Here is a 20,763-nt window from a genome sequence, read left to right as displayed (position 1 = left end):
CTCCATCGGAGTTGTCATGTCTCCATTTATGCTCCTCTTCTCGTTCAAGGGCTTCCTGTCTGCTCTTCTCAGACACCATCTCCTTGTACCTAGTAAGACGGATATTATATTAACATTACCATCCAACCACTATTATATTGGGGATTGAAAATTACACTAAAAAGTATTTATAGAAAATACAAAATTATTGTGATCTACTTAGATTTTGCATAGGCTTTGATACGGTTCCACACAAGAGGTTAATGTACAAAATAAAGCAAATTGGACTCTAAAAATATTTGCACCTGGATTGAAAACTGGTTGAAGGATACACAACATAGAGTTGTCGTAAATGGAACTTTTTCAGGTTGGGCTAAAGTCGTGAGTGGAGTACCTCAGGGATCGGTACTAGGACCCCTGCTTTTTAACTTGTTTGTTAATGACCTTGAGGTTGGCATCGAGAGCAAAGTCTTAATCTTTGCTGATGATACTAAATTGTGTAAGGTAGTAGAATCAGAGCAGGATGTAATTTCTCTCCAGAAGGACTTGGGGAGACTGGATACTTGGGCAGGTAAATGGCAGATGAGGTTTAATACAGATAAATGTAAGGTTATGCATTTGAGAAACAAGAATAAACAGGAGACTTGCAAATTAAATGGGGATAAATTGGGGGAATCCTTGATGGAGAAGGATTTAGGAGTGCTTGTACACAGCAATAGTGCCCAAAGTCATGCAGTAACTGCAAAGGCAAACAAGATCTTATCTTACAATAAATGGGCAATGGATGGAAGGGAAGTCCATGCTCAGTCACTCTCTCTGATAAGTGAATCATACAGATACAAGTACACACAGACCGATATGCCACATATCTGCAGGTCCTTACTCTGTCAGCTTCTCCTTGCTCTCTAGGCTCTCCCCTGGATTCTCCTTCTCGGGCATCACCTCTGCTTCCCCCTGCCCCACCTCGTTCTGCCTTCTCCCTCCTTTCTCCTCTTCTTTTGCCTTCTGCACTCCATCGGAGTTGTCATGTCTCCATTTATGCTCCTCTTCTCGTTCAAGGGCTTCCTGTCTGCTCTTCTCAGACACCATCTCCTTGTACCTGGTAAGACGGATATTATATTAACATTACCATCCAATCACTATTATATTGGGGATTGAAAATTACACTAAAAAGTATTTATAGAAAATACAAAATTATTGTGATCTACTTAGATTTTGCATAGGCTTTGATACGGTTCCACACAAGAGGTTAATGTACAAAATAAAGCAAATTGGACTCTAAAAATATTTGCACCTGGATTGAAAACTGGTTGAAGGATACACAACATAGAGTTGTCATAAATGGAACTTTTTCAGGTTGGGCTAAAGTCGTGAGTGGAGTACCTCAGGGATCGGTACTGGGACCCCTGCTTTTTAACTTGTTTGTTAATGACCTTGAGGTTGGCATCGAGAGCAAAATCTCAATCTTTGCTGATGATACTAAATTGTGTAAGGTAGTAGAATCAGAGCAGGATGTAATTTCTCTCCAGAAGGACTTGGGGAGACTGGATACTTGGGCAGGTAAATGGCAGATGAGGTTTAATACAGATAAATGTAAGGTTATGCATTTGAGAAACAAGAATAAACAGGAGACTTGCAAATTAAATGGGGATAAATTGGGGGAATCCTTGATGGAGAAGGATTTAGGAGTGCTTGTACACAGCAATAGTGCCCAAAGTCATGCAGTAACTGCAAAGGCAAACAAGATCTTATCTTACAATAAATGGGCAATGGATGGAAGGGAAGTCCATGCTCAGTCACTCTCTCTGATAAGTGAATCATACAGATACAAGTACACACAGACCGATATGCCACATATCTGCAGGTCCTTACTCTGTCAGCTTCTCCTTGCTCTCTAGGCTCTCCCCTGGATTCTCCTTCTCGGGCATCACCTCTGCTTCCCCCTGCCCCACCTCGTTCTGCCTTCTCCCTCCTTTCTCCTCTTCTTTTGCCTTCTGCACTCCATCGGAGTTGTCATGTCTCCATTTATGCTCCTCTTCTCGTTCAAGGGCTTCCTGTCTGCTCTTCTCAGACACCATCTCCTTGTACCTGGTAAGACGGATATTATATTAACATTACCATCCAATCACTATTATATTGGGGATTGAAAATTACACTAAAAAGTATTTATAGAAAATACAAAATTATTGTGATCTACTTAGATTTTGCATAGGCTTTGATACGGTTCCACACAAGAGGTTAATGTACAAAATAAAGCAAATTGGACTCTAAAAATATTTGCACCTGGATTGAAAACTGGTTGAAGGATACACAACATAGAGTTGTCATAAATGGAACTTTTTCAGGTTGGGCTAAAGTCGTGAGTGGAGTACCTCAGGGATCGGTACTGGGACCCCTGCTTTTTAACTTGTTTGTTAATGACCTTGAGGTTGGCATCGAGAGCAAAATCTCAATCTTTGCTGATGATACTAAATTGTGTAAGGTAGTAGAATCAGAGCAGGATGTAATTTCTCTCCAGAAGGACTTGGGGAGACTGGAAACTTGGGCAGGTAAATGGCAGATGAGGTTTAATACAGATAAATGTAAGGTTATGCATTTGAGAAACAAGAATAAACAGGAGACTTGCAAATTAAATGGGGATAAATTGGGGGAATCCTTGATGGAGAAGGATTTAGGAGTGCTTGTACACAGCAATAGTGCCCAAAGTCATGCAGTAACTGCAAAGGCAAACAAGATCTTATCTTACAATAAATGGGCAATGGATGGAAGGGAAGTCCATGCTCAGTCACTCTCTCTGATAAGTGAATCATACAGATACAAGTACACACAGACCGATATGCCACATATCTGCAGGTCCTTACTCTGTCAGCTTCTCCTTGCTCTCTAGGCTCTCCCCTGGATTCTCCTTCTCGGGCATCACCTCTGCTTCCCCCTGCCCCACCTCGTTCTGCCTTCTCCCTCCTTTCTCCTCTTCTTCTGCCTTCTGCACTCCATCGGAGTTGTCATGTCTCCATTTATGCTCCTCTTCTCGTTCAAGGGCTTCCTGTCTGCTCTTCTCAGACACCATCTCCTTGTACCTGGTAAGACGGATATTATATTAACATTACCATCCAACCACTATTATATTGGGGATTGAAAATTACACTAAAAAGTATTTATAGAAAATACTAAATTATTGTGATCTACTTAGATTTTGCATAGGCTTTGATACGGTTCCACACAAGAGGTTAATGTACAAAATAAAGCAAATTGGACTCTAAAAATATTTGCACCTGGATTGAAAACTGGTTGAAGGATACACAACATAGAGTTGTCATAAATGGAACTTTTTCAGGTTGGGCTAAAGTCGTGAGTGGAGTACCTCAGGGATCGGTACTGGGACCCCTGCTTTTTAACTTGTTTGTTAATGACCTTGAGGTTGGCATCGAGAGCAAAGTCTCAATCTTTGCTGATGATACTAAATTGTGTAAGGTAGTAGAATCAGAGCAGGATGTACTTTCTCTCCAGAAGGACTTGGGGAGACTGGAAACTTGGGCAGGTAAATGGCAGATGAGGTTTAATACAGATAAATGTAAGGTTATGCATTTGAGAAACAAGAATAAACAGGAGACTTGCAAATTAAATGGGGATAAATTGGGGGAATCCTTGATGGAGAAGGATTTAGGAGTGCTTGTACACAGCAATAGTGCCCAAAGTCATGCAGTAACTGCAAAGGCAAACAAGATCTTATCTTACAATAAATGGGCAATGGATGGAAGGGAAGTCCATGCTCAGTCACTCTCTCTGATAAGTGAATCATACAGATACAAGTACACACAGATCGATATGCCACATATCTGCAGATCCTTACTCTGTCAGCTTCTCCTTGCTCTCTAGGCTCTCCCCTGGATTCTCCTTCTCGGGCATCACCTCTGCTTCCCCCTGCCCCACCTCATTCTGCCTTCTCCCTCCTTTCTCCTCTTCTTCTGCCTTCTGCACTCCATCGGAGTTGTCATGTCTCCATTTATGCTCCTCTTCTCGTTCAAGGGCTTCCTGTCTGCTCTTCTCAGACACCATCTCCTTGTACCTGGTAAGACGGATATTATATTAACATTACCATCCAATCACTATTATATTGGGGATTGAAAATTACACTAAAAAGTATTTATAGAAAATACAAAATTATTGTGATCTACTTAGATTTTGCATAGGCTTTGATACGGTTCCACACAAGAGGTTAATGTACAAAATAAAGCAAATTGGACTCTAAAAATATTTGCACCTGGATTGAAAACTGGTTGAAGGATACACAACATAGAGTTGTCATAAATGGAACTTTTTCAGGTTGGGCTAAAGTCGTGAGTGGAGTACCTCAGGGATCGGTACTGGGACCCCTGCTTTTTAACTTGTTTGTTAATGACCTTGAGGTTGGCATCGAGAGCAAAATCTCAATCTTTGCTGATGATACTAAATTGTGTAAGGTAGTAGAATCAGAGCAGGATGTAATTTCTCTCCAGAAGGACTTGGGGAGACTGGATACTTGGGCAGGTAAATGGCAGATGAGGTTTAATACAGATAAATGTAAGGTTATGCATTTGAGAAACAAGAATAAACAGGAGACTTGCAAATTAAATGGGGATAAATTGGGGGAATCCTTGATGGAGAAGGATTTAGGAGTGCTTGTACACAGCAATAGTGCCCAAAGTCATGCAGTAACTGCAAAGGCAAACAAGATCTTATCTTACAATAAATGGGCAATGGATGGAAGGGAAGTCCATGCTCAGTCACTCTCTCTGATAAGTGAATCATACAGATACAAGTACACACAGACCGATATGCCACATATCTGCAGGTCCTTACTCTGTCAGCTTCTCCTTGCTCTCTAGGCTCTCCCCTGGATTCTCCTTCTCGGGCATCACCTCTGCTTCCCCCTGCCCCACCTCGTTCTGCCTTCTCCCTCCTTTCTCCTCTTCTTTTGCCTTCTGCACTCCATCGGAGTTGTCATGTCTCCATTTATGCTCCTCTTCTCGTTCAAGGGCTTCCTGTCTGCTCTTCTCAGACACCATCTCCTTGTACCTGGTAAGACGGATATTATATTAACATTACCATCCAATCACTATTATATTGGGGATTGAAAATTACACTAAAAAGTATTTATAGAAAATACAAAATTATTGTGATCTACTTAGATTTTGCATAGGCTTTGATACGGTTCCACACAAGAGGTTAATGTACAAAATAAAGCAAATTGGACTCTAAAAATATTTGCACCTGGATTGAAAACTGGTTGAAGGATACACAACATAGAGTTGTCATAAATGGAACTTTTTCAGGTTGGGCTAAAGTCGTGAGTGGAGTACCTCAGGGATCGGTACTGGGACCCCTGCTTTTTAACTTGTTTGTTAATGACCTTGAGGTTGGCATCGAGAGCAAAATCTCAATCTTTGCTGATGATACTAAATTGTGTAAGGTAGTAGAATCAGAGCAGGATGTAATTTCTCTCCAGAAGGACTTGGGGAGACTGGAAACTTGGGCAGGTAAATGGCAGATGAGGTTTAATACAGATAAATGTAAGGTTATGCATTTGAGAAACAAGAATAAACAGGAGACTTGCAAATTAAATGGGGATAAATTGGGGGAATCCTTGATGGAGAAGGATTTAGGAGTGCTTGTACACAGCAATAGTGCCCAAAGTCATGCAGTAACTGCAAAGGCAAACAAGATCTTATCTTACAATAAATGGGCAATGGATGGAAGGGAAGTCCATGCTCAGTCACTCTCTCTGATAAGTGAATCATACAGATACAAGTACACACAGACCGATATGCCACATATCTGCAGGTCCTTACTCTGTCAGCTTCTCCTTGCTCTCTAGGCTCTCCCCTGGATTCTCCTTCTCGGGCATCACCTCTGCTTCCCCCTGCCCCACCTCGTTCTGCCTTCTCCCTCCTTTCTCCTCTTCTTCTGCCTTCTGCACTCCATCGGAGTTGTCATGTCTCCATTTATGCTCCTCTTCTCGTTCAAGGGCTTCCTGTCTGCTCTTCTCAGACACCATCTCCTTGTACCTGGTAAGACGGATATTATATTAACATTACCATCCAACCACTATTATATTGGGGATTGAAAATTACACTAAAAAGTATTTATAGAAAATACTAAATTATTGTGATCTACTTAGATTTTGCATAGGCTTTGATACGGTTCCACACAAGAGGTTAATGTACAAAATAAAGCAAATTGGACTCTAAAAATATTTGCACCTGGATTGAAAACTGGTTGAAGGATACACAACATAGAGTTGTCATAAATGGAACTTTTTCAGGTTGGGCTAAAGTCGTGAGTGGAGTACCTCAGGGATCGGTACTGGGACCCCTGCTTTTTAACTTGTTTGTTAATGACCTTGAGGTTGGCATCGAGAGCAAAGTCTCAATCTTTGCTGATGATACTAAATTGTGTAAGGTAGTAGAATCAGAGCAGGATGTACTTTCTCTCCAGAAGGACTTGGGGAGACTGGAAACTTGGGCAGGTAAATGGCAGATGAGGTTTAATACAGATAAATGTAAGGTTATGCATTTGAGAAACAAGAATAAACAGGAGACTTGCAAATTAAATGGGGATAAATTGGGGGAATCCTTGATGGAGAAGGATTTAGGAGTGCTTGTACACAGCAATAGTGCCCAAAGTCATGCAGTAACTGCAAAGGCAAACAAGATCTTATCTTACAATAAATGGGCAATGGATGGAAGGGAAGTCCATGCTCAGTCACTCTCTCTGATAAGTGAATCATACAGATACAAGTACACACAGATCGATATGCCACATATCTGCAGATCCTTACTCTGTCAGCTTCTCCTTGCTCTCTAGGCTCTCCCCTGGATTCTCCTTCTCGGGCATCACCTCTGCTTCCCCCTGCCCCACCTCATTCTGCCTTCTCCCTCCTTTCTCCTCTTCTTCTGCCTTCTGCACTCCATCGGAGTTGTCATGTCTCCATTTATGCTCCTCTTCTCGTTCAAGGGCTTCCTGTCTGCTCTTCTCAGACACCATCTCCTTGTACCTAGTAAGACGGATATTATATTAACATTACCATCCAACCACTATTATATTGGGGATTGAAAATTACACTAAAAAGTATTTATAGAAAATACAAAATTATTGTGATCTACTTAGATTTTGCATAGGCTTTGATACGGTTCCACACAAGAGGTTAATGTACAAAATAAAGCAAATTGGACTCTAAAAATATTTGCACCTGGATTGAAAACTGGTTGAAGGATACACAACATAGAGTTGTCGTAAATGGAACTTTTTCAGGTTGGGCTAAAGTCGTGAGTGGAGTACCTCAGGGATCGGTACTAGGACCCCTGCTTTTTAACTTGTTTGTTAATGACCTTGAGGTTGGCATCGAGAGCAAAGTCTTAATCTTTGCTGATGATACTAAATTGTGTAAGGTAGTAGAATCAGAGCAGGATGTAATTTCTCTCCAGGAGGACTTGGGGAGACTGGAAACTTGGGCAGGTAAATGGCAGATGAGGTTTAATACAGATAAATGTAAGGTTATGCATTTGAGAAACAAGAATAAACAGGAGACTTGCAAATTAAATGGGGATAAATTGGGGGAATCCTTGATGGAGAAGGATTTAGGAGTGCTTGTACACAGCAATAGTGCCCAAAGTCATGCAGTAACTGCAAAGGCAAACAAGATCTTATCTTACAATAAATGGGCAATGGATGGAAGGGAAGTCCATGCTCAGTCACTCTCTCTGATAAGTGAATCATACAGATACAAGTACACACAGACCGATATGCCACATATCTGCAGGTCCTTACTCTGTCAGCTTCTCCTTGCTCTCTAGGCTCTCCCCTGGATTCTCCTTCTCGGGCATCACCTCTGCTTCCCCCTGCCCCACCTCGTTCTGCCTTCTCCCTCCTTTCTCCTCTTCTTCTGCCTTCTGCACTCCATCGGAGTTGTCATGTCTCCATTTATGCTCCTCTTCTCGTTCAAGGGCTTCCTGTTTGCTCTTCTCAGACACCATCTCCTTGTACCTGGTAAGACGGATATTATATTAACATTACCATCCAACCACTATTATATTGGGGATTGAAAATTACACTAAAAAGTATTTATAGAAAATACTAAATTATTGTGATCTACTTGGATTTTGCATAGGCTTTGATACGGTTCCACACAAGAGGTTAATGTACAAAATAAAGCAAATTGGACTCTAAAAATATTTGCACCTGGATTGAAAACTGGTTGAAGGATACACAACATAGAGTTGTCGTAAATGGAACTTTTTCTGGTTGGGCTAAAGTCGTGAGTGGAGTACCTCAGGGATCGGTACTAGGACCCCTGCTTTTTAACTTGTTTGTTAATGACCTTGAGGTTGGCATCGAGAGCAAAGTCTTAATCTTTGCTGATGATACTAAATTGTGTAAGGTAGTAGAATCAGAGCAGGATGTAATTTCTCTCCAGAAGGACTTGGGGAGACTGGAAACTTGGGCAGGTAAATGGCAGATGAGGTTTAATACAGATAAATGTAAGGTTATGCATTTGAGAAACAAGAATAAACAGGAGACTTGCAAATTAAATGGGGATAAATTGGGGGAATCCTTGATGGAGAAGGATTTAGGAGTGCTTGTACACAGCAATAGTGCCCAAAGTCATGCAGTAACTGCAAAGGCAAACAAGATCTTATCTTACAATAAATGGGCAATGGATGGAAGGGAAGTCCATGCTCAGTCACTCTCTCTGATAAGTGAATCATACAGATACAAGTACACACAGATCGATATGCCACATATCTGCAGGTCCTTACTCTGTCAGCTTCTCCTTGCTCTCTAGGCTCTCCCCTGGATTCTCCTTCTCGGGCATCACCTCTGCTTCCCCCTGCCCCACCTCATTCTGCCTTCTCCCTCCTTTCTCCTCTTCTTCTGCCTTTTGCACTCCATCGGAGTTGTCATGTCTCCATTTATGCTCCTCTTCTCGTTCAAGGGCTTCCTGTCTGCTCTTCTCAGACACCATCTCCTTGTACCTAGTAAGACGGATATTATATTAACATTACCATCCAACCACTATTATATTGGGGATTGAAAATTACACTAAAAAGTATTTATAGAAAATACAAAATTATTGTGATCTACTTAGATTTTGCATAGGCTTTGATACGGTTCCACACAAGAGGTTAATGTACAAAATAAAGCAAATTGGACTCTAAAAATATTTGCACCTGGATTGAAAACTGGTTGAAGGATACACAACATAGAGTTGTCGTAAATGGAACTTTTTCAGGTTGGGCTAAAGTCGTGAGTGGAGTACCTCAGGGATCGGTACCAGGACCCCTGCTTTTTAACTTGTTTGTTAATGACCTTGAGGTTGGCATCGAGAGCAAAGTCTTAATCTTTGCTGATGATACTAAATTGTGTAAGGTAGTAGAATCAGAGCAGGATGTAATTTCTCTCCAGAAGGACTTGGGGAGACTGGATACTTGGGCAGGTAAATGGCAGATGAGGTTTAATACAGATAAATGTAAGGTTATGCATTTGAGAAACAAGAATAAACAGGAGACTTGCAAATTAAATGGGGATAAATTGGGGGAATCCTTGATGGAGAAGGATTTAGGAGTGCTTGTACACAGCAATAGTGCCCAAAGTCATGCAGTAACTGCAAAGGCAAACAAGATCTTATCTTACAATAAATGGGCAATGGATGGAAGGGAAGTCCATGCTCAGTCACTCTCTCTGATAAGTGAATCATACAGATACAAGTACACACAGACCGATATGCCACATATCTGCAGGTCCTTACTCTGTCAGCTTCTCCTTGCTCTCTAGGCTCTCCCCTGGATTCTCCTTCTCGGGCATCACCTCTGCTTCCCCCTGCCCCACCTCGTTCTGCCTTCTCCCTCCTTTCTCCTCTTCTTTTGCCTTCTGCACTCCATCGGAGTTGTCATGTCTCCATTTATGCTCCTCTTCTCGTTCAAGGGCTTCCTGTCTGCTCTTCTCAGACACCATCTCCTTGTACCTGGTAAGACGGATATTATATTAACATTACCATCCAATCACTATTATATTGGGGATTGAAAATTACACTAAAAAGTATTTATAGAAAATACAAAATTATTGTGATCTACTTAGATTTTGCATAGGCTTTGATACGGTTCCACACAAGAGGTTAATGTACAAAATAAAGCAAATTGGACTCTAAAAATATTTGCACCTGGATTGAAAACTGGTTGAAGGATACACAACATAGAGTTGTCGTAAATGGAACTTTTTCAGGTTGGGCTAAAGTCGTGAGTGGAGTACCTCAGGGATCGGTACTAGGACCCCTGCTTTTTAACTTGTTTGTTAATGACCTTGAGGTTGGCATCGAGAGCAAAGTCTTAATCTTTGCTGATGATACTAAATTGTGTAAGGTAGTAGAATCAGAGCAGGATGTAATTTCTCTCCAGAAGGACTTGGGGAGACTGGAAACTTGGGCAGGTAAATGGCAGATGAGGTTTAATACAGATAAATGTAAGGTTATGCATTTGAGAAACAAGAATAAACAGGAGACTTGCAAATTAAATGGGGATAAATTGGGGGAATCCTTGATGGAGAAGGATTTAGGAGTGCTTGTACACAGCAATAGTGCCCAAAGTCATGCAGTAACTGCAAAGGCAAACAAGATCTTATCTTACAATAAATGGGCAATGGATGGAAGGGAAGTCCATGCTCAGTCACTCTCTCTGATAAGTGAATCATACAGATACAAGTACACACAGACCGATATGCCACATATCTGCAGGTCCTTACTCTGTCAGCTTCTCCTTGCTCTCTAGGCTCTCCCCTGGATTCTCCTTCTCGGGCATCACCTCTGCTTCCCCCTGCCCCACCTCGTTCTGCCTTCTCCCTCCTTTCTCCTCTTCTTCTGCCTTCTGCACTCCATCGGAGTTGTCATGTCTCCATTTATGCTCCTCTTCTCGTTCAAGGGCTTCCTGTCTGCTCTTCTCAGACACCATCTCCTTGTACCTGGTAAGACGGATATTATATTAACATTACCATCCAACCACTATTATATTGGGGATTGAAAATTACACTAAAAAGTATTTATAGAAAATACAAAATTATTGTGATCTACTTAGATTTTGCATAGGCTTTGATACGGTTCCACACAAGAGGTTAATGTACAAAATAAAGCAAATTGGACTCTAAAAATATTTGCACCTGGATTGAAAACTGGTTGAAGGATACACAACATAGAGTTGTCATAAATGGAACTTTTTCAGGTTGGGCTAAAGTCGTGAGTGGAGTACCTCAGGGATCGGTACTGGGACCCCTGCTTTTTAACTTGTTTGTTAATGACCTTGAGGTTGGCATCGAGAGCAAAGTCTCAATCTTTGCTGATGATACTAAATTGTGTAAGGTAGTAGAATCAGAGCAGGATGTAATTTCTCTCCAGAAGGACTTGGGGAGACTGGAAACTTGGGCAGGTAAATGGCAGATGAGGTTTAATACAGATAAATGTAAGGTTATGCATTTGAGAAACAAGAATAAACAGGAGACTTGCAAATTAAATGGGGATAAATTGGGGGAATCCTTGATGGAGAAGGATTTAGGAGTGCTTGTACACAGCAATAGTGCCCAAAGTCATGCAGTAACTGCAAAGGCAAACAAGATCTTATCTTACAATAAATGGGCAATGGATGGAAGGGAAGTCCATGCTCAGTCACTCTCTCTGATAAGTGAATCATACAGATACAAGTACACACAGACCGATATGCCACATATCTGCAGGTCCTTACTCTGTCAGCTTCTCCTTGCTCTCTAGGCTCTCCCCTGGATTCTCCTTCTCGGGCATCACCTCTGCTTCCCCCTGCCCCACCTCGTTCTGCCTTCTCCCTCCTTTCTCCTCTTCTTCTGCCTTCTGCACTCCATCGGAGTTGTCATGTCTCCATTTATGCTCCTCTTCTCGTTCAAGGGCTTCCTGTCTGCTCTTCTCAGACACCATCTCCTTGTACCTGGTAAGACGGATATTATATTAACATTACCATCCAACCACTATTATATTGGGGATTGAAAATTACACTAAAAAGTATTTATAGAAAATACTAAATTATTGTGATCTACTTAGATTTTGCATAGGCTTTGATACGGTTCCACACAAGAGGTTAATGTACAAAATAAAGCAAATTGGACTCTAAAAATATTTGCACCTGGATTGAAAACTGGTTGAAGGATACACAACATAGAGTTGTCATAAATGGAACTTTTTCAGGTTGGGCTAAAGTCGTGAGTGGAGTACCTCAGGGATCGGTACTAGGACCCCTGCTTTTTAACTTGTTTGTTAATGACCTTGAGGTTGGCATCGAGAGCAAAGTCTTAATCTTTGCTGATGATACTAAATTGTGTAAGGTAGTAGAATCAGAGCAGGATGTAATTTCTCTCCAGAAGGACTTGGGGAGACTGGAAACTTGGGCAGGTAAATGGCAGATGAGGTTTAATACAGATAAATGTAAGGTTATGCATTTGAGAAACAAGAATAAACAGGAGACTTGCAAATTAAATGGGGATAAATTGGGGGAATCCTTGATGGAGAAGGATTTAGGAGTGCTTGTACACAGCAATAGTGCCCAAAGTCATGCAGTAACTGCAAAGGCAAACAAGATCTTATCTTACAATAAATGGGCAATGGATGGAAGGGAAGTCCATGCTCAGTCACTCTCTCTGATAAGTGAATCATACAGATACAAGTACACACAGACCGATATGCCACATATCTGCAGGTCCTTACTCTGTCAGCTTCTCCTTGCTCTCTAGGCTCTCCCCTGGATTCTCCTTCTCGGGCATCACCTCTGCTTCCCCCTGCCCCACCTCGTTCTGCCTTCTCCCTCCTTTCTCCTCTTCTTCTGCCTTCTGCACTCCATCGGAGTTGTCATGTCTCCATTTATGCTCCTCTTCTCGTTCAAGGGCTTCCTGTCTGCTCTTCTCAGACACCATCTCCTTGTACCTGGTAAGACGGATATTATATTAACATTACCATCCAACCACTATTATATTGGGGATTGAAAATTACACTAAAAAGTATTTATAGAAAATATAAAATTATTGTGATCTACTTAGATTTTGCATAGGCTTTGATACGGTTCCACACAAGAGGTTAATGTACAAAATAAAGCAAATTGGACTCTAAAAATATTTGCACCTGGATTGAAAACTGGTTGAAGGATACACAACATAGAGTTGTCGTAAATGGAACTTTTTCAGGTTGGGCTAAAGTCGTGAGTGGAGTACCTCAGGGATCGGTACTAGGACCCCTGCTTTTTAACTTGTTTGTTAATGACCTTGAGGTTGGCATCGAGAGCAAAGTCTTAATCTTTGCTGATGATACTAAATTGTGTAAGGTAGTAGAATCAGAGCAGGGTGTAATTTCTCTCCAGAAGGACTTGGGGAGACTGGAAACTTGGGCAGGTAAATGGCAGATGAGGTTTAATACAGATAAATGTAAGGTTATGCATTTGAGAAACAAGAATAAACAGGAGACTTGCAAATTAAATGGGGATAAATTGGGGGAATCCTTGATGGAGAAGGATTTAGGAGTGCTTGTACACAGCAATAGTGCCCAAAGTCATGCAGTAACTGCAAAGGCAAACAAGATCTTATCTTACAATAAATGGGCAATGGATGGAAGGGAAGTCCATGCTCAGTCACTCTCTCTGATAAGTGAATCATACAGATACAAGTACACACAGACCGATATGCCACATATCTGCAGGTCCTTACTCTGTCAGCTTCTCCTTGCTCTCTAGGCTCTCCCCTGGATTCTCCTCGGGCATCACCTCTGCTTCCCCCTGCCCCACCTCGTTCTGCCTTCTCCCTCCTTTCTCCTCTTCTTCTGCCTTCTGCATTCCATCAGAGTTGTCAGGTCTCCATTTATGCTCCTCTTCTCGTTCAAGGGCTTCCTGTCTCCTCTTCTCAGACACCATCTCCTTGTACCTGGTAAGACGGATATTATATTAACATTACCATCCAACCACTATTATATTGGGGATTGAAAATTACACTAAAAAGTATTTATAGAAAATACTAAATTATTGTGATCTACTTAGATTTTGCATAGGCTTTGATACGGTTCCACACAAGAGGTTAATGTACAAAATAGTGTACAGCAATAGTGCCCAAAGTCATGCAGTAACTGCAAAGGCAAACAAGATCTTATCTTACAATAAATGGCCAATGGATTTAAGGGAAGTAAATATAATTATGCCCCTTTACAAAGCATTAGTAAGACCACACCTTAAATATGGAGTACAATTGTAGGCACCAGTCCTTAGAAAAGACATTATAAATTGGAGAAAGTGCAGAGAAGAGCCACCAAATTAATACATGGGACAAATAATCTGATTTATGAGGAGAGGCTAGCTAAATTCGATTTTTTTACATTAGAAAAGAGGCAGCTAAGAGGGGATATGATAATTTTGAAAATGTGGAATTCATTACCCATGGAGACTGTGATGGCAGATACAATAGATGTGTAAAAAAAAGGTTGGACATCTTTTTAGAAAGGAAATACAGGGATATACCAAATAAGTTTACATGGGAAAGATGTTGATCCAGGGAGTAATGTGATTGCCAATTCTTGGAGTCAGGAATGGACTTATTTTTCCCCTAATGAGATATCATTAGATGATATTTTACTGGGGTTTTTTGTTTGCCTTTCTATGGATCAATATACTGTAAATAGGGTTATAGGATAAAGTATCTGTCATCCACATTTAGCGTAGGTTGAACTTGATGGACGAATGTGTAACATCCCATAGAACATAACACAGGTAGTAAGTCACAAAAAATGACACCTTGGCAGCTCCTGCCGTGTTAATCTCTAATGTTTCATTTCAACTAAATCTTGATTTTCTGCCGAGTTTGCATCTGTTTATTACCATATTTCACCGGCATAATCTGTTACCATGGCAACACCTGCCTTCTTAATGTGGGTGAATGGTGGCGGACATTGCTCACCCGCCATTTCTTTCTTTTCATTAATGTTACATCGTGGATGATACATCGGAGTACACACAGGTACAGTAGTCAACAAGCTTAGCTAATCAGAAATCAGACTATTATATATACATTCATACAGATATATATATATATGTAATCACCACTATTATTAAGGTTATGGTGGGTAAAAAAAAGTGACAAAAACCCTCCACAGTAAAGCATACAGCAACTGTAAATATTACTGTATGTTCATTTGCATGTCTTAGACAGGTCTGCAACCCTGTCTTTCCCCATTGTCGCCCAGCATACAGCGCTTCCACTGCAGCAAGGGATACTGGGAAATGACATGCAAATGAACACTCAGTGCCACCTTTTGTCTCAAGCTCGTATTACACAAGCAAATCCTCAAGCCAATGCATGCTGTTTTAAACACAGCTTTTAGACAGAGGCTGGGATGAGATGCAAAGCCATTAAACCCACTCACAGACATGTTTCAACCTTGATGGGTATCATCAGTGTGAGGTTGGTCTTAATGGCTAAGCAGGTTTGAGACTAGACTAGGTAATCACCACTATTATTAAGGTTATGGTGGGTAAAAAAAGTGACAAAAACCCTCCACAGTAAAGCATAAAGCAACTGTAAATATTACTGTATGTTCATTTGCATGTCTTAGACAGGTCTGCAACCCTGTCTTTCCCCATTATCGCCCAGCATACAGCGCTTCCACTGCAGCAAGGGTTGCAGACCTGTCTAAGACATGCAAATGAACATACAGTAATATTTACAGTTGTTTTATATATATGTATGTATATATATATGTATATATCTATATATATATATATATATATATATATATATATATATATATATGTATATGTATATGTATATGTGTATGCAACAGATGCTACTCTTAGTGGATTGCAGCCATTTTAATCTCCCCACGAGACAAATTTTCGGCAACTCATATTTACAAAATTCAATTTTTTTTCTTAATGAGCGGGGTTGCTGCAAACCGCAGCAATGCTAAAAATGAGAGAAGGCGGTTAGATTTCACGGTGAGAAGAGCACATTACTGCTTTAAAACCACTGCCCCCCATGTCCGTCCCCATCCCTCCCCCCCCCGTACCTCCGTCGCTGCAAGTAGCCTCTGCACAGGGCCTGGAGCAGCGTGATATCTTGAATGTGTCTCCTGTACCTCCGTCGCTGGCTGCATCCCCTCCACAAAGCGTGGATAAACGCCACGGCACTCTGCCTGTGGTCCAGCTGCCGTCTTACACGGAACGACCTCCAGCGTGTCTGCAGAGGCACACACATGGCAAAGCAGCAGGTCGCCATATCCAGGCATGGAGCAATGGATGCTGCGCGCTAACCCACACACTGCCAAAGTGGTCTTAAAGCAATTTGGTAACAGAGGCAGCTCCTTATCGCAGAAGAAGCAGGCACCAGTTATGAGTTATCAAAGTTTGAGGTCTCATCCCTGAAATGTTAGTGTTTGAAATGCAGTGAAGTTCCAGCCACGGAACATTCTAAAGATGCATTTTTTGTAAAGATGATCAAGACCATGGCGACCGTCACGGCATTCTGTGACAAAAGGCATATGGTGGCTCAGGAATAGGTGGGACTCTACAATGTGGGATATTGTACCCGGGTCTCCAACACCCTTTTATATTAAAGATCCTAAGAAAACCTCAGAAATCTCTGCAGATACTCATGAGATCTCAAAAGCGGATCAATCTTTGAACTCCCACCTATGTCCATTAACCTTTAGAGTTCACTTATGTCTTATTTGGTATGTCACTGGCACTTACCGAGGCCCCTACCCCCAACACGGGCTCCCCCACAAGCCTCACTCCCCCATAGTAATGGCCAATAGCCCTATTAGCCACTTATTGGCTGCTGGTTAATATAAACACATTATATACGTTAAACGCTGAAATAACAGACATTGATATAAACTAAACTGACTATATAATCTATTCCATAGAGTCCCAATGTGGTTACCGAGGCTCTCAGGGAGGTTTTTTAGGGACTGATCAGGATAAATATGATAAATGTTAGTATTTCGCTGCCTCAGCAGGTTCTGCTCTTTAAAAAAATCTTTTAAGTGTTATGTAGCCCTGTTTCCCCGTAAACAAGATGGCTACTGGTGCTGCCCTTTACCTGTTGGCTCACAGGGTCTTAAGCCTCTGCCACGGGGAGCCTAGGGTGATATACTTACAACCTTGGTGCAGCGCCTCCACCTGAGAGGGATCCCAACGTAGTGGGAGGAGCCCCTCACAGGACCCAAACAATGAACACACACAATGTAAAATAGAAAGGCCTTTACTGTAACATATCTTATACTCTATAATACCTTATAACTCTATGTGACTAAAGATACAACTGCCACACGCCTCACACGGCTGTACCCCACCACCGTGTAACACACACTGTGTCCAGAGAATCCCAGTCCCACAAGGTCCCACACCCACCCCAATGTGTGTGACTGCGCGGCCCACTAAATGGAGTGTAGTACAGTTGGTGCACGTTCTGTAAGGTACCTGCCGGGTGCTCCAGCAACCTGACGCGCCGACTGAACAGACAAGGGATGCGTTGATCCAACGATAGCCTCCGCAACGAGTCTGCCTCCGCGTGGGGTGGTTTCCCGCTGGAGTGTCCCACCTTGATGACAGTCTTTGTCAGCAGGAGTGATCTGGTCCCAGGTCCCAGCTGTGTCCCTGATCTATTTACTAGCTAGTGGGGCAGGGTCCCTACCTAAGGGCCTGTCCCTGTAGCAGCTACAAACTAATTGGTGGAGCCGGGGCCTAGCTGGGGCCTAGGGGGAATCTGGCCTAGAGCAGAGGGTCACAGACCCCTGTTCACATACCTCCTACCCCTGTCCTGTCCCAGCACTTACTGACACTTCCTATTCCAGCCACAAAATAGTATCTCCTGCAGGAGACCTAGCCGAGCGATTGGCTCCCTGGCGTCGTGTGGTACTCCTGCCCCTAAGCACCTATGGGCCGCCATGTGCGCTCACTCCACTGCGCATGTGCAACCCTTCAATGGCCGCCACGCACTTTCTGCGCGAGCCTTTGCGCATGCGTATGCACCAATCCAACATGGCGGCACCCTGCAGAGGGGCCGCTGGCGAGCTCGCCGCCACCCGCAACCACACGGCAGCAGCGGAGTTAAGAGGAGAGATGGCGGGGAACCGGGGAGCCAGAGGGGACCTGGCTACAGTTAGAAATTATGTCTCCATTAATCTCTTGCTTCAGATGTTACCATGGTAAACTTTATACAGCACTGGGCCCTGGGGAGAGCTCTATTTTAACCTCCCAGACACTTAATATTGCATAAGCTTCTATCTCCTGAACAAAGCATCAGATTTTAAAAATAAAAACCGTGTTGGAAAGAGCAATCCGTGTTTTTTTAATATAATTTATTTTTTAAACTATATACAGGGAAAAACAAAACAAACAAAAAAAACAAGGTTTGAATACGTAGTATGATTAATCCTTTCACTGCCGGAGATGCCTGCAACACATTGTTCCCTGACAGTGAAAGGTTTAAGCCAGGGGTAAGCAAGCTTTGTCTGCACCCACAAGAAGCCGCCGGAGACAAAGTAAGAGCCTTACAGAGGCCTCGCGCTCTCCCCCGGCATTTAATTTAAATGTTGTGGGGAAGAGCATGGGGCTTCTAAGCGCCGCACTCTGAAAATGTTGTGCCCCCCAGTTTGCGCACCCCTGGGTTAGGCCTCGGATTGTGCTCTATGCAGGGTGCAGCGGTCATCCAGCTAACACTAGGGTGTTGACCTCATCTGTATGCTCACAGCAGCGAGTTTCATTCTCAGGAAGGCTTTCCTGTCCATGACCATCCTGAAAAAGCTCTGAAGGAGGATGATTGTGACAGGGTGAAGTCATTCGCTGTCAATTATGCATGGGAAACATACCTCTGACGTCTGAAACCACCAGTCAGAGGGTTAACACAGAGATACCTGGGCATCAGGGCTGAGTTAAGGTAGCTGTCAGGCAGCTGTATAAGATGCCAGACCTGAGCAGGAAGGGAGAGAGACTTTTCCAAACCAGGAAGTACGCCGGAGGTTCTGCTCCCCCAGACAGAGGTTTGCCACAAGCTGAGACAAGCCTGCTGGACACAGCCCTGTCTACTAGTAACCAGCCTCCTAACCCTGCAGAGGAATTAAAGCTGCTGTTGCAGTATCCAGAAGGGATTACTTGGACTCTCTAGGGACAAAGCTCCCCAAACACAGATAAGGACTTTATATATTTTCACTGCAGATATTTGCATAATCTTGTTTAACCTGGAAGTAGGCTAGCTACCCAGAGGAGAGATAGGGACCTTCTGTATAGTTAGTCCCCTAATGGAGTAGGGTTTTATTTTATGGTTTGTTTGCCTTAAAGGGACAGTGTGCCTAATGTTTATTTGATTGTGGAAAATAAACCACTGGAGTTAAAAGCCTTACTCACTGGTTGGGACTCCTACTGACCCTATTGCGAAGCCGTCCTGCCACAGGTGGTGCGAAGTGGGATCTTGGATGGCCCATGCATCCAAAGGGCACACATTAAAAAAATGGAGGAAATGTTTTCTCAGTTCCTGCACCAGCAAGCAGGCTCAGCAAACAGAAAAGCTCCTCCACATGCTGGCTCCAGGTGCAGTCTCAGTCAGACCATAGATTCCAAATAAATCGCTGGTGATGCTGCCTAAAATAAAGCCAACAGAAGACCCAGAGGCTTTCCTCTTCTCTTTTAAAAGGGTAGCCACTGCCCAGGGCTGGACAGTTGGTCGCTGGGTAACGACTTTGGCTCCAAACCTCATAGGAGAAACGCAGGCAGCCAACCAGGCTCTACCGGCAGACGAGGCCACGGACTATCAGAGACTAAAGGCTGCCATTCTGGATCATCTAGGCCTCACCCCGGAGACCTACCGGCAGTGGTCCGGACAGTCAAATACACAGAGACAGACCCTGGGCCATAGCCCACCACTTGTGGATACAACCAGAACAGCGTACCAAGGCAGAGATCCTTGAACAGTTTGTGCTCGAATTTCATACAGAGACTGGCCCCCTCCTCCTGCTCCTGGGTAAAAAGTATCTTATATACTATATTAGTGAAAGCACTGTATGTTTGCCTGCCTGTCTGGATGTCCGGTGTCCCTAGCGGCAATCTCATTGGTCCCTTGGCCCGCCCGCCCCCGCACACCTCTCATTGGCCTCACACACTCACACCACCCCCTTGGCCCGCCCCCCACACCTCTCATTGGCCTGAGGCGGAGTGACGGGCCAAAGGTACAAAAAAAAAAAAAAAAAAACACACACACACACACACACACCTCTCCCCGCTCCAAATCACCTCTCCCCCCTCCCCAGCGGCATCACCTCTCCCCCTCCCCGCTCCAAATCACCTCTCCCCCCTCCCCAAATCACCTCTCCCCCCTCCCCAGCGGCATCACCTCTCCCCCTCCCCAAATCACCTCTCCCCCCTCCCCAGCGGCATCACCTCTCCCCCCTCACCGCTCCAAATCACCTCTCCCCGCTCCAAATCACCTCTCCCCGCTCCAAATCACCTCTCCCCGCTCCAAATCACCTCTCCCCGCTCCAAATCACCTCTCCCCGCTCCCCAGCGGCATCACCTCTTCCCCCTCCCCAGCGGCATCACCTCTTCCCCCTCCCCAGCGGCATCACCTCTTCCCCCTCCCCAGCGGCATCACCTCTCCCCCTCCCCAGCGGCATCACCTCTCCCCCTCCCCGCTCCAAATCACCTCTCCCCCTCCCCAGCGGCATCACCTCTCCCCCCTCACCGCTCCAAATCACCTCTCCCCCTCACCGCT

General features: G+C 43.5%; 1 protein-coding gene across 1 annotated transcript in view; it reads right to left on the bottom strand.

Annotated features, from left to right (window-relative positions):
• The window catches only part of LOC142486294 (uncharacterized), a 38,554-nt gene extending 22,282 nt beyond the window's left edge, over positions 1-16,272 (bottom strand). Inside the window, exon 1 of the mRNA XM_075584920.1 lies at positions 16,064-16,272. Coding sequence (XP_075441035.1) covers positions 16,064-16,272 — 209 coding nt within the window. The remainder of the gene's footprint in view (positions 1-16,063) is intronic.
• Positions 16,273-20,763: the final 4,491 nt, after the last annotated feature.

The sequence above is a fragment of the Ascaphus truei genome, unplaced genomic scaffold, assembly GCF_040206685.1.
Source record: "Ascaphus truei isolate aAscTru1 unplaced genomic scaffold, aAscTru1.hap1 HAP1_SCAFFOLD_807, whole genome shotgun sequence".
Lineage (NCBI taxonomy): Eukaryota > Metazoa > Chordata > Amphibia > Anura > Ascaphidae > Ascaphus > Ascaphus truei.
The sequence above is the reverse complement of the archived record's forward strand: the minus strand, read 5'-3'. Positions and strand labels throughout refer to the sequence as shown.